The following is a 13,671-nucleotide window of genomic DNA, read 5'->3' on the forward strand; positions in this document are numbered from 1 at the left end:
GCCTATTTAGTTAGCTAATTAGCTTGGCTCATCACTATATCATCCAACACTGGGGCTCACGGTCGTTAACGGCTCGGTTGGACGCACCCGTTAGGCCCAACTGTGACTAAATCACCATGACCGAATCGATGCACAATCCAACCACTCTCTCTCTACTCTCACTCTTTTATGCCGCTCTGCTTCTCGCTCTCGTGACCGCCACCGCCCACTCGTCGCCGCCATGGTTTTTTGGAAAGACAGCGAGAGCAGTGATGAGCCCATGGAGGACTTCGATTCAAATGTAATCCCCTCTATCTTTGGTCGCATAGGGTAGGATTAGGGTTATGGGTATGGCTACGATTTGGGACATTTTCAATCTGGACCTTCAATTTGAACTGAATCCAGGCGATTTGACTTGCTGCCACTGTTTTGAAGGCATTGTGGAGTATGAAGAGGTCCCTGTCTTGTGCTACCACAAGCAAAACCCAAAGAAATCGGTTACCTTTGAAGGCAACTTCACTGGTAGGAGGTTATGGATGTGTTGAAACTGTAAAGAAATTTCCTTACATTTTGCCCTCTGTCTATGTGCTGAAAATGCTCGTTGTTAGTTTTGATGTTAATTATTTGCAGAGATAGAAATTTAGGTACCGTTAGTTAAATCATAGTTTTTGTAAACTGAACAAAGTGCTCTGTGTCCATGGGCACATAGACAGTAATGAATTATGTGCAGTTTTTTATGCACATAAATTGTAGTTCATAGTTAAATTTGTGCGTTATGTCCATGATTTCTTGGTGCTTACAGTGTGTTCATTGCATTCAAGATATCATTCATAGTTAAAACATATGTTAATTTTTTGTGCATGTGTATATCAATTGTGTTGGGTAATGTAGTAATTTCAAAAAAATTCCTACACACACGCAGGTTCATGGTGATGCATAGCAACGAGAGGGGAGAGTGTCGTCCACGTACCCTCGTAGACCGTTAAGCGGAAGCGTTATCAACGCAGTTGATGTAGTCGTACGTCTTCACGATCGACCGATCCTCAGTACCGAACGTACGGCACCTCCGCGTTCAGCTCGGTGACGTCCCGCGAACTCACGATCCAGTAGAGCTCGGGGAAGAGTTTCGGCAGCATGACGGTGTGGTGACAATGGTTATGAAGGTACCGCGGCAGGGCTTCGCCTAAACATCGCTACAGTATGACCAAGGTGGATTATGGTGGAGGGGGGACACCGCACACGGCTGGAGAGATCTCTATAATCAACTTGTGTGTCTAGAGGTGCCCCCTTGCCCCTGTATATAAAGGAGCAACGGGGGGAGAGGCGGCCGGCCAGGAGGAGGCGCACCAGGAGGAGTCCTACTCCCACCGGGAGTAGGACTCTCTCCTTTCCTAGTTGGAGTAGGAGAAGGGGGAAGGAGGAGGAAGAGAGGAAAGAAAGGGGGGCGCCGCCCCCCCTCCTTGTCCAATTCGGACTAGAGGGAGAGGGGGTGCGCGGCCTGCCCTGGCCGCCCCTCCTCTTCTCCACTAAGGCCCATCTTGGCCCATTAAACCCCCCCTCCCCCAGGGGGGGGGGGGTCCGGTAACCCCCGGTACTCCGGTAAAATCCCGATTTCATCCGGAGCACTTCCGATATCCAAATATAGGCTTCCAATATATAAATCTTTATGTCTCGACCATTTCGAGACTCATCGTCATGTCCGTGATCACATCCGGAACTCCGAACTACCTTCGGTACATCAAAACATATAAACTCATAAAACCGATCGTCACAGAACTTTAAGCGTGCGGACCCTACGGGTTCGAGAACAATGTAGACATGACCGAGACACGTCTCCGGTCAATAAACAATAGCGGAACCTGGATGCTCATATTGGTTCCTACATATTCTACGAAGATCTTTATCGGTCAAACCGCACAACACTATACGTTGTTCTCTTTGTCATCGGTATGTTACTTGCCCGAGATTTGATCGTCGGTATCCCAATACCTAGTTCAATCTCGTTACCGGCGAGTCTCTTTACTCGTTCCGTAATACATCATCCCGTAACTAACCCATTAGTTATCATGCTTGCAAGGCTTATAGTGATGTGTATTACCGAGAGGGCCCACAGATACCTCTCCGACAATCGGAGTGACAAATCCTAATCTTGATCTATGCCAACTCAACAAGTACCATCGTAGACACTTGTAGAGCACCTTTATAATCACCCAGTTACATTGTGACGTTTGGTAGCACACAAAGTGTTCCTTCGGTATTTGGGAGTTGCATAATCTCATAGTCATAAGAACATGTATAAGTCATGAAGAAAGCAATAGCAGTAAACAAACGATCAAGTGCTAAGCTAACGGAATGGGTCAAGTCAATCACATCATTCTCCTAATGATGTGATCTCATTGATCAAATAACAACTCATGTCTATGGTTAGGAAACTTAACCATCTTTGATCAATGAGCTAGTCAAGTAGAGGCATACTAGTGACACTATGTTTGTCTATGTATTCACACATGTATTATGTTTCCGGTTAATACAATGGTAGCACGAATAATAAACATTTATCATGAAATAAGGAAATAAGTAATAACTTTATTATTGCCTCTAGGGCATATTTCCTTCAAATTGTTAGTGAAATTGTAGGTTTTGCCAAGTGTTTAACTTAACTGTTAGATTTTTGTTGTCAAGTTTCTAATTTGATGCTATTGTTTGGTCATGCAGGGAGGCATAAACGGTGGCTTTGTTCACTGGGTTGATAAGGAGTGACCTAAACCACCGACGACGGCACTTTACAAGCTCTGGGATAAATATGAAGAATGCAGGGATGAAATAATCCAGGATGGGCTTGATCATGCAGAGGAAGTCTTGAAGCTTACAGAAAAGATTAAGGAGGCGGAGCTTTAGTACAACAAGCTTATTCATAGTGTCAAAATGTTATCTAATGAATAAGAGAAACAAGTGCATCAAATGAACAACCATAAGATACCGTATGAGGATAGTGAAGGCAGGGAGAAGGAGTTGAAGAAGAAGCAACTAATCACGAGTGATCTGAAGTACATTATTATGGCCCAAGGAAACTCAATTAGGAATCTGAAGACGGAGAGCAATGAGGTGAAGGAGGATAGCAATGAGCAATTAGATGACAAATCGGCCGATCAAAGATGACAGGTCGTCATCAAAATTGGACTTCGATAACAAACCTAGAACCGTTTTATTTTTTGTGACTGCGCTTCTATGACGGACTGGCTGACGGTCGAAAACCGACATGATTACACCTTTTTGTAATTCAATTAATATGTGTGAGTAGTTCCCTTGGGCTAAGAGCCGAGGCGTAGACTCACATCCCGGTGTACGTAAAAGGGTTTGATGTTTTACTTTAAGAAGAGAATGATAGTTTGTCCCTCGTCTCTATCTCAATCCTAAGGCTCGCCTGATACCCGAGATATCAAAGATTGAAACAAGGAGAGGTTAAGGGCAGAGAGGAGAGGAAAGCTATACCAAAAGCCGATGATGGTACCAGGAGTAATCTAGCCAGAATCAAGTCTCTGGTCGAGACTAATATGCGGTCATGAAACGCTCATGTGTTGGTCTAATTTATTAAACTTAATAACCGAGGTAACCCCGTGAGTCTAATAAGGCCAAAATTGAATACCAGATCCTTGATGGGTCGACAGTCGGTCAGGGTGTTATTGGTGTAATGTGTTTACAAGATATAATAGTGTTTACAAGTTTCATTTTAATCTACCTAATTTATATCCCAAGTATGTGTACACAATTGCATGTAAAACCTTAGCCCTGGCTTATTTCCTCTATATTGTTACAACATCTCATACATTTGTCGGTCCGGAAAACTGGAACAATTTGCGATAACAAAATATTACAAAAATTTCCTTGTCAAGCTTAATTCACTTCCTGAGTTTAATAAATCCTATCCTAGAGTTCTAAAGAAAGAAGGCTAAATTGGAGTTAACCAGTGAACTTTTTTCAAATATGTGAATATTCTTTCAAATTTTGTCAATTTTTGTATTAGAATTCATGAACTTTCTTTCAAATTTGTGATGTTTTTTTTAAATCGGTGGACTCTTTTCAATATTCAAAAACTTCTCCAAATTCCATGAACTTTTCAAACATGGACATTTTAAAAAATAAATTTATTTAAAATTATTGAACATTTTACAATTAGTTAAATATTTAAAATTGATGAAATTCTCCGAAATCTCAAATATTTTCAAATATAGGAACATTTTTTGTATTCGTGAACAATTTATAATTTCAAGATTTTTTAATACAAAAACTTTTCTCAAATTCATAAACATTTTTTAAGATATTCCAATATTTTTAATCAGTGAATTTTTTTAAGTCAACAGCAGAGGAACAAACGAACCAACTAAGCCAAAAAAACAAAAATAAAATTGAGGCGTGAGAGAAAAAAAAAGAGCTAGCAGCGAACGAGCAAAACCCATTTTGGGCTGCCGCCCGCGGGAGCACGCGCGCAAGCCACTAGCAACATTCACTGTGCATTAAAAAATGTTCATGAAATGTCAAACTATTAGTCATGCAATTTTTTTATAAAATAATACTATCATTCATAAAGTGCTTGAGACATTAAATTTTGTTCCCACATTTTAAAATGTGTCCATAACATTTGTCATAAAAACATGAAAATAAAAAAAATTGGTGTAATTTGTAATAAAAATCAAACCATTCAAAAAAATGTTTATGATATTTAAATACCTATCAGTGTGTATCTTAAAAAACATGTTAACCGTGAGTTAAAGGAAGTTTATTCTGCACTAAAATAATGTTCATTGTGATTTTATAAAATACTCATCTTATGCGAAAATGTTCATTTTCTATTTGAAAAATGATAATCGTGTATTTAAAAATGTTCTACATATTTTAGAAAGTATTCACCGTATATATATGGAAAAATGTTGACTAGTATTTAGAAAATTTTCAACATGTGTTTAAATAATTAACGTCTTGTATTTTTAATTGATCACTGTTTATATAAAAAATGTTCAATTTGCATTTGATGAATGTTAAATGTGTATTTAGAAAAGATGTCCAGCGTGTATTAAAAAATATTAATGTGTATCAAGAGAATGTTCAAGCCATGAACAAAATTTGTTCAACATGTATCTTTTTCTTTAGGCTTGTTCAACATGTATCTAAAAATAAAAATAAAAAGAGTCTTGAGCCCGGCGCAAGCTAGTGCGTCGGACCGCAGGCTCGGCCCACCGTTTGTTTGACGGGCAGGCCGTGGAGACGAGTGCACAGGGTCCAAACGAAACGGCACTGAGCCGTCACTTCAGCAGTACGCATATTAAGGAGAAGTTTTTTTTTTGTCTAAAAAAAAGCAGTACGCATCTTTGTCTCAAAAAAAAAAGCAGTACGCATCTTCGTCCTCGCCGCCACGTCGCTCCTTGCCGCCGATCTCAGCTCCCCCTTATCTTTTGCGCTGTCTCCTTCCCCATGTGGTCACCTGGGTACGTGTTCTTGCTCGGGGGCGCTACGTGGGTGGTGGTCGACCCGACCGCCTCAGCCAGGAGCCAGCCTGCAGGACCACGCCGCTCTCACTCCCCCTGCACGCCGCGCCATCGCCCGCTCGCTCCATTCGCATTCACTCCCTCGCCCTCGCCACTGTCGGGTCACAAGATTCACACGCGCACGCGTACGGGGCTCGCCGCCATAACTCCCTGCCCGGCCGGCCGGCCGGAGCCGAGCCCGATCTCAGGGAAAACGCGCCGCTGCTGCACCCGGCGTAAATGCCCGCCATGAATACCCAAACACCTGCTCCTTACAAGGGAAGCCAGCGGCCATGTCTGTATCTATCGCACGGACATGTCCGGCCCGGCAGGCGGACACTGTACCGATGCAAACTCCGGCACGGCACTGCCTCGATCCCAAGTCGGGGTGGTGTGAGTGAGCGTGATCGGGCCCCGTTGATCCGGCAGATAATTTCGCAGCTTGGCCCCGACCGACCACCAAAACCCGCAAGCTTTCCGCGCAACTAAATCATGGCCTCCCCATTTGGAGCAGTGAGCGTTTGGACCACGCCGCGGAGCCGTGCCAGCCAAAGCACGCATGCACCATGCTAGCTGTGGACTGTGGAGTGGAGTGGAGAGTGAACAACACCTATACGTACGTACATGTACGTACACCCTGCAGCGTATCGGAGTGGACAGTACTACACAAAACTTTGACGTAGTATAGTACCCAGCACAGCAGTGAAAACTCTACCCGGATCATACATTTCTCTTCTTGTCGACCCAACACAGCAGCAACGCACACGGACATGTTACAAATACACGGGGACGCACCACACGTACACGACAAAATACCCTCGACATACACCAAAAAAGATAGGGAAGCAAGCTCCGCCGCTCCCAACTAGAAAATCGCGGGAAGCTGGTTGAGCGGGAACAGGTCGCGCAAATCCTGGAAGAAGTAGTCGTTCTCCTGCACCGGCGCGGCCCACGGCTCGCCGCCGGCGGACACGTCCCACGAGGCCTCCTCGGCCGACGACGGCTCGGCGTAGAGGAACCCGGACTGCGGCTCGAAGTCCCAGAAGCTGCTGCTGGAGTAGACCGGCGCGTCCTCGAACGGCACGAACTCGCCCAGCTCCTCCGGAACGCTGAGGCTGCTGCCGGCGGCGGCGTCGCCCTGACAGGCCTCCGAGTCGCCCCTGTCCTCCGCCAAGGACGACATGGACGGCACCTTGCGGAGGACGGACGTCGGGGACGACACCGCCTGCGAGGACTCGGCGCCGGACTCGTACCCGGCCGCCGTCAGGTCCTCCTGGCCGCCCTCCGAGTTGGTGGACGTGGAGAAGTTGGTCGTGGCGGTGGCGCCGCGGAGCTGAACGGCCGCGTTGTCGTACACGCGCGCGGCCTCCTCGGCGGTGTCGAAGGTGCCGAGCCAGACGCGCACGCCGCGCCACGGGTCGCGGATCTCCGCCGCGAACTTGCCCCACGGCCGCCGCCTGACGCCGCGGAACTTGGTGCTCTGCGCAGCGGAGCCGCCGCCCTTGGCCAGCCTCTTCCGCGCACCGGTGCACCCACCAACACGCCTCGGCAGGTCGTCGTCTCCCGCGCTGCACTGCTCCGGCGAAGCAGCAGCCGCCGCCGCCGCCGCGTGCACCAGCGGCGCCGGGGCCGGCGGGAGCTCCCGCACCATCCTTCCCACCCTCCGAGCGGCGCAGCCGTCCTCCTCCTCGCTGGACGAGTCCGTCACGTCGGGATCGTCCCAGTAGATTCGCACCGTGCGCGACCGCGACATGGCACGCGCCACCACCGGAAACCACACAGAAAGGAGGATGCCGATGTCTCTCTCGCCCAAAACCCCTTTGAAGACAGACGAGGTAGAAAGCTCAGAACGAGCCCCCTGGCCCCAGCAGGAAAGGAAGCTGCAGCCTTAACCGGGCAAGCTGACGATCGATTGAGCGGGCGGATCGCTCGCTCCTGCTCCGCGCGCGGATCGGCAGGGGGATAAAGACCAAAGGAACGGCAGCAGTGAGGAGGACGGAGTGACGATGCGAGCAGAAGCGGGCGCAGGGGAAGGCAATAAAGACGGCCTCCTCCTCCTCCTCCTCTTTACCTTCTTTTTATTTAAAAAGGCGAGCAGAAATGTAACAGAGCAGTAAAGCCGCGAGCCGTGCTCTGCGTGCCGCGAGGCGCCGGGATAATACTAACGGTTTTCGAACTCCGTAAAATCTTGGCTCGACGAGAGAGGAACAGAGGAGCGTGGAGCGCAGCAACGAGGGCGCGAGGAACAAGGAGGGGAGTGGAGAAGAGAAGAGAAGAGAATGAGAGCAGAGCCTCGGACTCGGAGATGGCTGAGCTCAGCTGAGCTGAGCTGGGAAGCGGTGATGGGATGGGACGGGAGATTTGGGGGTTTGGGGAGGTTTTTGGGAGAGTGGACTGGCTGGGGTTCGTTAGCGCCGTCTTATAGGATGCCCCGGCCCGACAGGCCCTGCGGGAGCCCACGCCCGATCCCGCCGTGAAAGCGTTTTTAACTATCTCTGCCTTGCCGGCCGTAATTAAAGCCTGCGGGTTTAACCTCTCCTCCGGCCGCGTTTACTGCTGCTACTTGCAATGCGATGGCATTGGTTTACGGGGCAGGTTCCATTTCAAATCCCGCGCCACTAGTTTAATTACCCAACCCCGAGGAGGAGGACGAGGACGCCTCCGTCCATTTTACTCGTAGCTGTAAACTGTGCGCGGCGCCTGCAAAACTGCTGCCGTGTCTGGCACTGTGGGTAACTGGTGCCGTGGTCGCCGGCTGGCTGGCTGGCTGGATGTGTGCAGTGCCGCAGCGCAAGGGGAGAAGAACTACGGGGGCAATGCGTAACGGGTATGGGCTGGGTAGGCAGTACGGGCTGGCCTGCTCCAACTGTGACGCCGTGAGCATCACTCCACCGCGCGTTGTGAATTCTTTGAGAAAGACGGATGATAGCTGCACTGTTTTCCTCGCTGAACATAGGTGGAGTGATGCCACGAAGGCATGACGTGCTCCCCACGCTGCACGCGTTGGTCGACGATTCCCGGTCCCTCGGGCGTAGCGGCGGTGTGGACGGCCGATTCCTCGTCGACACTCTCCTCACTGCCACTGGCGGTGGTTCTGGTTCACCCAGTCAAGCCCGCACCGATGAGCCGCGCGCTGGGAGTGTGTGCCCCAGTCACCCCATCCCTTCCGAGCTCCGGCTCCGGTGCGAGCGAGAGACGGAACACGGTCGCGTGCGTCCCCGTCGTCATATTTTTTTGGCCGCCGTACGGAGGCCGACCCCGCGCCAGCGTGGTCCCTGAGCGGCGGGGGCCGCCGGGCAGGCAGTGCCGGTCGCTCGCACTCGCACTCACGCGGGACGCAGAGGGGATGGATGGAGGATGGCGCAGGGCAGGGAGGAGCCAATGGCGGGCCGAGGCTTGGTGGGGCCCGTTGTGGCGAGGGTGCAGGCAGGCATCGGATTGCGGGAGGCGGGAGGTGGAGCGGCACGTGATGCCGGTCGGTCCTGGACGGAAAGGAAACTCCGGTCAATTCGTCGGGCGGAGCACCGGCGTCAGGGAGCCTCTGACCCGGAGGACGGAGAGCCATTTATCAACTCCAACCAAGGACAGCCTCAAGGCGCAACACCAAACCGTCCCTAAAATGTCTAAACATGACACTCTAAATATCTTTTGCCATCCAACGGCGATCATATAAATTGTTCGAAATGGTATGAAAGTTGAGATCACGTAAACCAGAATCTCTCCGCTTTCGAACCATCCCACCGCATTCATGCAGCTTAGAACAAGTACAATAAAATGGCGTAACCGGCCTATAAGAGATGCTCCTGCCAGTCATCCATAAAGTGGACAAGCGCCTGTCGGGTTGGCTTGCCATATTACTTTCTATGGGGCCCGCCTCATCCTCCTAAACTCTGTCCTTGTTGGCATACCTAGCTATTTCATGATCTGCTTCCCATGGCAGAAGGAATCCATATGCAAGCTGGAGGGTCTCTTGCGCGTTTTCCTCTGGCAGGGCAAGAACAAGATCAAGGACGGCCAATGCCCTGTAGCCTGGGATCATGTTACTCTCCCACACAGCTCTGGTGGCCTTGATGTTCGAGACTTGGCTGCCTACAATCAATCGATGTTGTGCAAATTTGTGGCAAAGGTTTTACAACCCTCAGGCGTCCCCTACTATATCTGGTTTGCCACGCAGTATTGCACAGAGGATCTGTCCCTAGCTGCACACCGTGCTGATACGGCCTTCTGGAAAGGTTTCAAACAATGCATTCCTCTGGTTGTCAACTCTACCTGCTGCTCGCTTGGCTCTGGGGCCTGGTTTCCTTCTGGCATGATTGTTGGCTTGACTTCGGCCGTCTGAAGTTTTTGCCGTCTGTCCTCTACTCCTTTGCGAGGGATCCGTGCTGCTCCGTTGCTTCGCAGTTCTCCCAAAATGGCTGGGAGGTCCAACTCCATCCAAATCTTTCAAGGGCCGCGCGCTCTGAGCTGCAAACTTTGCATGAGATTCTGACAAACGTTGTCCCCGTCAGTGATTCTGAGGATGCCCGGCCTGCTACCACTTTTGGTAAGGGTGTGTGCATGAGGTACTTCTACAAGCTGCTAACTTTCCGAGGGGTTCAATATCCGTACGAGCAGTGGGTTTGGGACAAGCTTATTCCCTTGAAGTACATAACCTTCCTTTGGCTTGCCTTTTGGGGAAGGCTAAACACTAGGGATAACTGCTGAGTAAATAGGCAATTTTTTGACTAATTTAATCCATAAATAAATCACTAGCATGGCATTGACTGAATTGACGACGTACTGGCTCTGATCTAAACATGCACGTACTAATCAAACAGTAGACAAATCTACACATACTGTTAGTACTGCTAATACGAAAATAAACTGGAGCGGGATAAACATGTTATACCCTCCAGTAGGCCAGGCAGAAGCCGCCACGGCGGTGGCGGCAGCAGCGGTGTCCTTGGCGGCCTTGAGCTTCTCGGCGGCGGCACGTTCAGCGTCGGTGGACATGATGATGACGAGGGCGATGCGGACGTAGAGGAAGTAGACGAACAGCGAGCAGTCGCGTAGTTGCTTCCCAAAAACCTATTCGTCCCTCTCCCGTACAGGAACCAGAGGGACGGGGTTTCGCAGACCTGCTCTCCCGTCGACCGTGTACGCGGCGAACGGGATGAGTCACCGGCGGCAGCAGCAGCAGAAGAACGACGGTGGGCGTGCGTGTGAGCAGATGCGATATGATCGTGGCGTCTAGGGTTGGGAGACACCGCACACTTATATAGGCGCAGCCGCGTGGAGAGACGTGGGCTCGACCCATGTTCGAGTCCGTGACAGCCCACGATCCGACGTCTCATATCATGGCCCAGCTGTCAGAAACTCTTCGTTAGTGACTGGCAAATATAAGCGCGTAGGTGTGAGCTCGGCTCGGGTCAATCCCGCAACCCGCGGCGCGGCGTGGTGAGGTAGGCGACGGAGGAGGAGCGCGCGAGGGCCTCTTCTCTTCTCAAGCTCCAATAGCATGTGGAAGACAATCCCTTATAAAGAGGTCCAACTCCTTCTCCACTAGCGGGGTGGGACTAAATTTTCCACTACACCTAGTGCCAATAAACCCACATGGGCCCTTAAAGATTTTCAGAAATTGCTATATGGGCCTAAAGCCCATCTCAAATTTCAGCAACCCCCACCAGATTTTGAGGGCCCATTGTGTCTTCTGTTCCAATTGCTGTTTCAATATACCAGTGTTTCAATGAAGACCTGTTAAGGTTGAGCTTCAGCTAGAGCAAGTAGCTACACTCCTTCACAACTGAACAATGGACTATACCTTAAATTGTCAGTTTGGCCTAAAGAAGCTTCACCACATGTCTTACTAGTACTGGGCTGCCGAAGGCTGACCCCTCAGATGGAGCATATAAGTCACACTCCTGGCCTATTCATGAGCTTACTAGAGATCACCTCAATCTCATAGACTGTGACCAGCAGTCGGGCTCACATAGATGTGTTCCTCCAAAGATCGCTCTATAGGAAAGCGTCTTGCTTACATAAACTTTGGAACTCATTAAGACAATAGTCATCCTACCATACAGTATTAAGAGTATTGCATCTCCAATGGAGTGGGTTAGTATAGTTACTCTCCTCAGTTCACCACCGGCTTGTTTTCCCAGGTCCTACTTCACGGGATCTCCGATCACATAGGTTGGGTTACCACCATGACAACTCATGTGGGTCTCATACCCATCTCCCTTGATGCATTATCTATCACAACACGTGATAGCCCTTTCATAAAGGGATCTGCCAGATTCTTAGCCTTATGGACATAGTCCAACGCTATCACTCCGGAGTTTCTTAATTTTCTGACAGCTTTTAATCTCATTCTTATGTGTTTGTTGGACTTCATGTTGTCCTTTGAACTCTTCACCTTGGTGATGACAGTCTGATTGTCACAGTTCATAAGGATAGTCGGAACCGGTTTATCAACCAATGGCAGGTCCATCAAAAGGTCTCGAAGCCATCCTGCTTCGACACCAGATGTGTCTAATGCGGTTAATTCAGCTTCCATTGTCAATCTCGTTAAGATCGTTTGCTTGCAAGACTTCCAGGAAACAGCGCCACCTCCAAGAGTAAACATATACCCAGTTGTGGCCTTCATCTCATCAGCATCAGAGATCCAATTCGCATCACTATACCCTTCAAGTACCGACGGGTCTCCGGTGTAGTGAAGTCCATAGTTCATAGTACCTTTCAGATAGCGCATAACCCTTTCAACAGCATGCCAATGTACATCACCCGGTTTGGAAACAAACTGGCTCAGTTTGCTCACAGCAAACGCGATGTCAGGCCTCGTTGCGTTCGCTAGGTACATCAGTGAACCAATGATTTGAGAGTATCTCAATTGATCTATAGCCGTGCCTTTGGACTTTCGAATCAACACGCTAGGATCATATGGTGTTTGAGATGGTGTGCAGTCCGAATATCCAAAACGACTCAACACATTCTCAACATAGTGGGATTGCAGAAGTGTAATCCCACCCTCATTATCTCTCAGTAGCCTGATGTTCAAGATAACATCAGCTACACCAAGGTCTTTCATCTCAAAGTTCTGAGACAGAAACGACTTGACCTCCTCAATGACTTTGAGGTTGGTTCCGAATATCAGTATGTCATCAACATACAAGCACATTATAACTCCTTCGCCCCCACCATGGCGATAGTATACACATTTGTCAGCCTCATTAACAACGAAACCAATAGATGTCAGAGTTGTATTGAACTTATCATGCCATTGCTTAGGTGCTTGCTTCAGTCAATATAAAGATTTCAGTAGCCTACACATCTTTGTTTCCTGACCATCTATCACAAAGCCATCTGGCTGTTGCATGTAGATTTCCTTGTTTAGCTCTCCATTCAGAAAAGCCGTCTTAACATCCATCTGGTGGACGAGAAGACCATGTGAGGCCACCAACGAGAGTAATACTCGAATGGTGGTTAGTCTAGCCACAGGTGAATAAGTGTCGAAGAAATCTTCCTCTTCTTTCTGGTCATATCCCTTGGCCACAAGCCTAGCCTTGTACTTTTCAATCATACCATCGGGCCTAAGCTTCTTTTTGAACACCCACTTACATCCTAATGGTTTGCAACCATAGGGACGCTCAGTGATCTCCCATGTCCCGTTAGCCATGATGGAATCCATCTCGTTACGGACCGCATCCTTCTAGTAGTCAGCTTCTGGAGAGGCATACGCTTCTGAAATAGAAGTGGCAGTATCATCCACGAGGTACACGAAGAAATCATCACCAAAGGTCTTTGCAGTCCTTTGTATCTTGCCCCTACCAAGGGTTTCCTCGTCATGCTCCTCAGGATTTTCATCATGTGTTTGTTAATAATAATCCATAGGAATGGCAGGCTCAGGAGTCTCCTTAGATTCCTGTCTAGAAGTGCTTTGCATATCTCTCATAGGAAAAATATCCTCAAAGAATGTAGCATCCTTAGACTCCATAATTGTACCGACCTTCTGGTCAGGTACTTCAGATTTCACTACTATAAATCTATAGCCAACGTTGTTCTTAGCGTAGCCCAAATTAATGCAGTCCACAGTCTTGTGTGCAAGCTTACGCTTTTGGGGGATCGGCACATTGACTTTCGCCAAACAACCTCAAGTACGCAAGTACGAGAGTGTTGTCCTTCTCTTCGTCCA

General features: G+C 48.9%; 1 protein-coding gene across 1 annotated transcript; it reads right to left on the reverse strand.

Moving 5' to 3' along the window:
- Positions 1–6,164: 6,164 nt before the first annotated feature.
- On the reverse strand, positions 6,165–7,916 carry LOC125548457 (ethylene-responsive transcription factor CRF5). The gene has a single exon (XM_048712047.2). The coding sequence runs from the start codon at positions 7,252–7,254 to the stop codon at positions 6,367–6,369; it is 888 nt and encodes a 295-aa protein (XP_048568004.2). The 5' UTR covers positions 7,255–7,916; the 3' UTR covers positions 6,165–6,366.
- Between the last annotated feature and the right edge of the window lie 5,755 nt (positions 7,917–13,671).

This window comes from Triticum urartu, chromosome 3A (genome assembly GCF_056163025.1).
Source record: "Triticum urartu cultivar PI428250 chromosome 3A, HENAU_Tu73, whole genome shotgun sequence".
In the NCBI taxonomy this organism is placed as follows: Eukaryota; Viridiplantae; Streptophyta; class Magnoliopsida; order Poales; family Poaceae; genus Triticum; species Triticum urartu.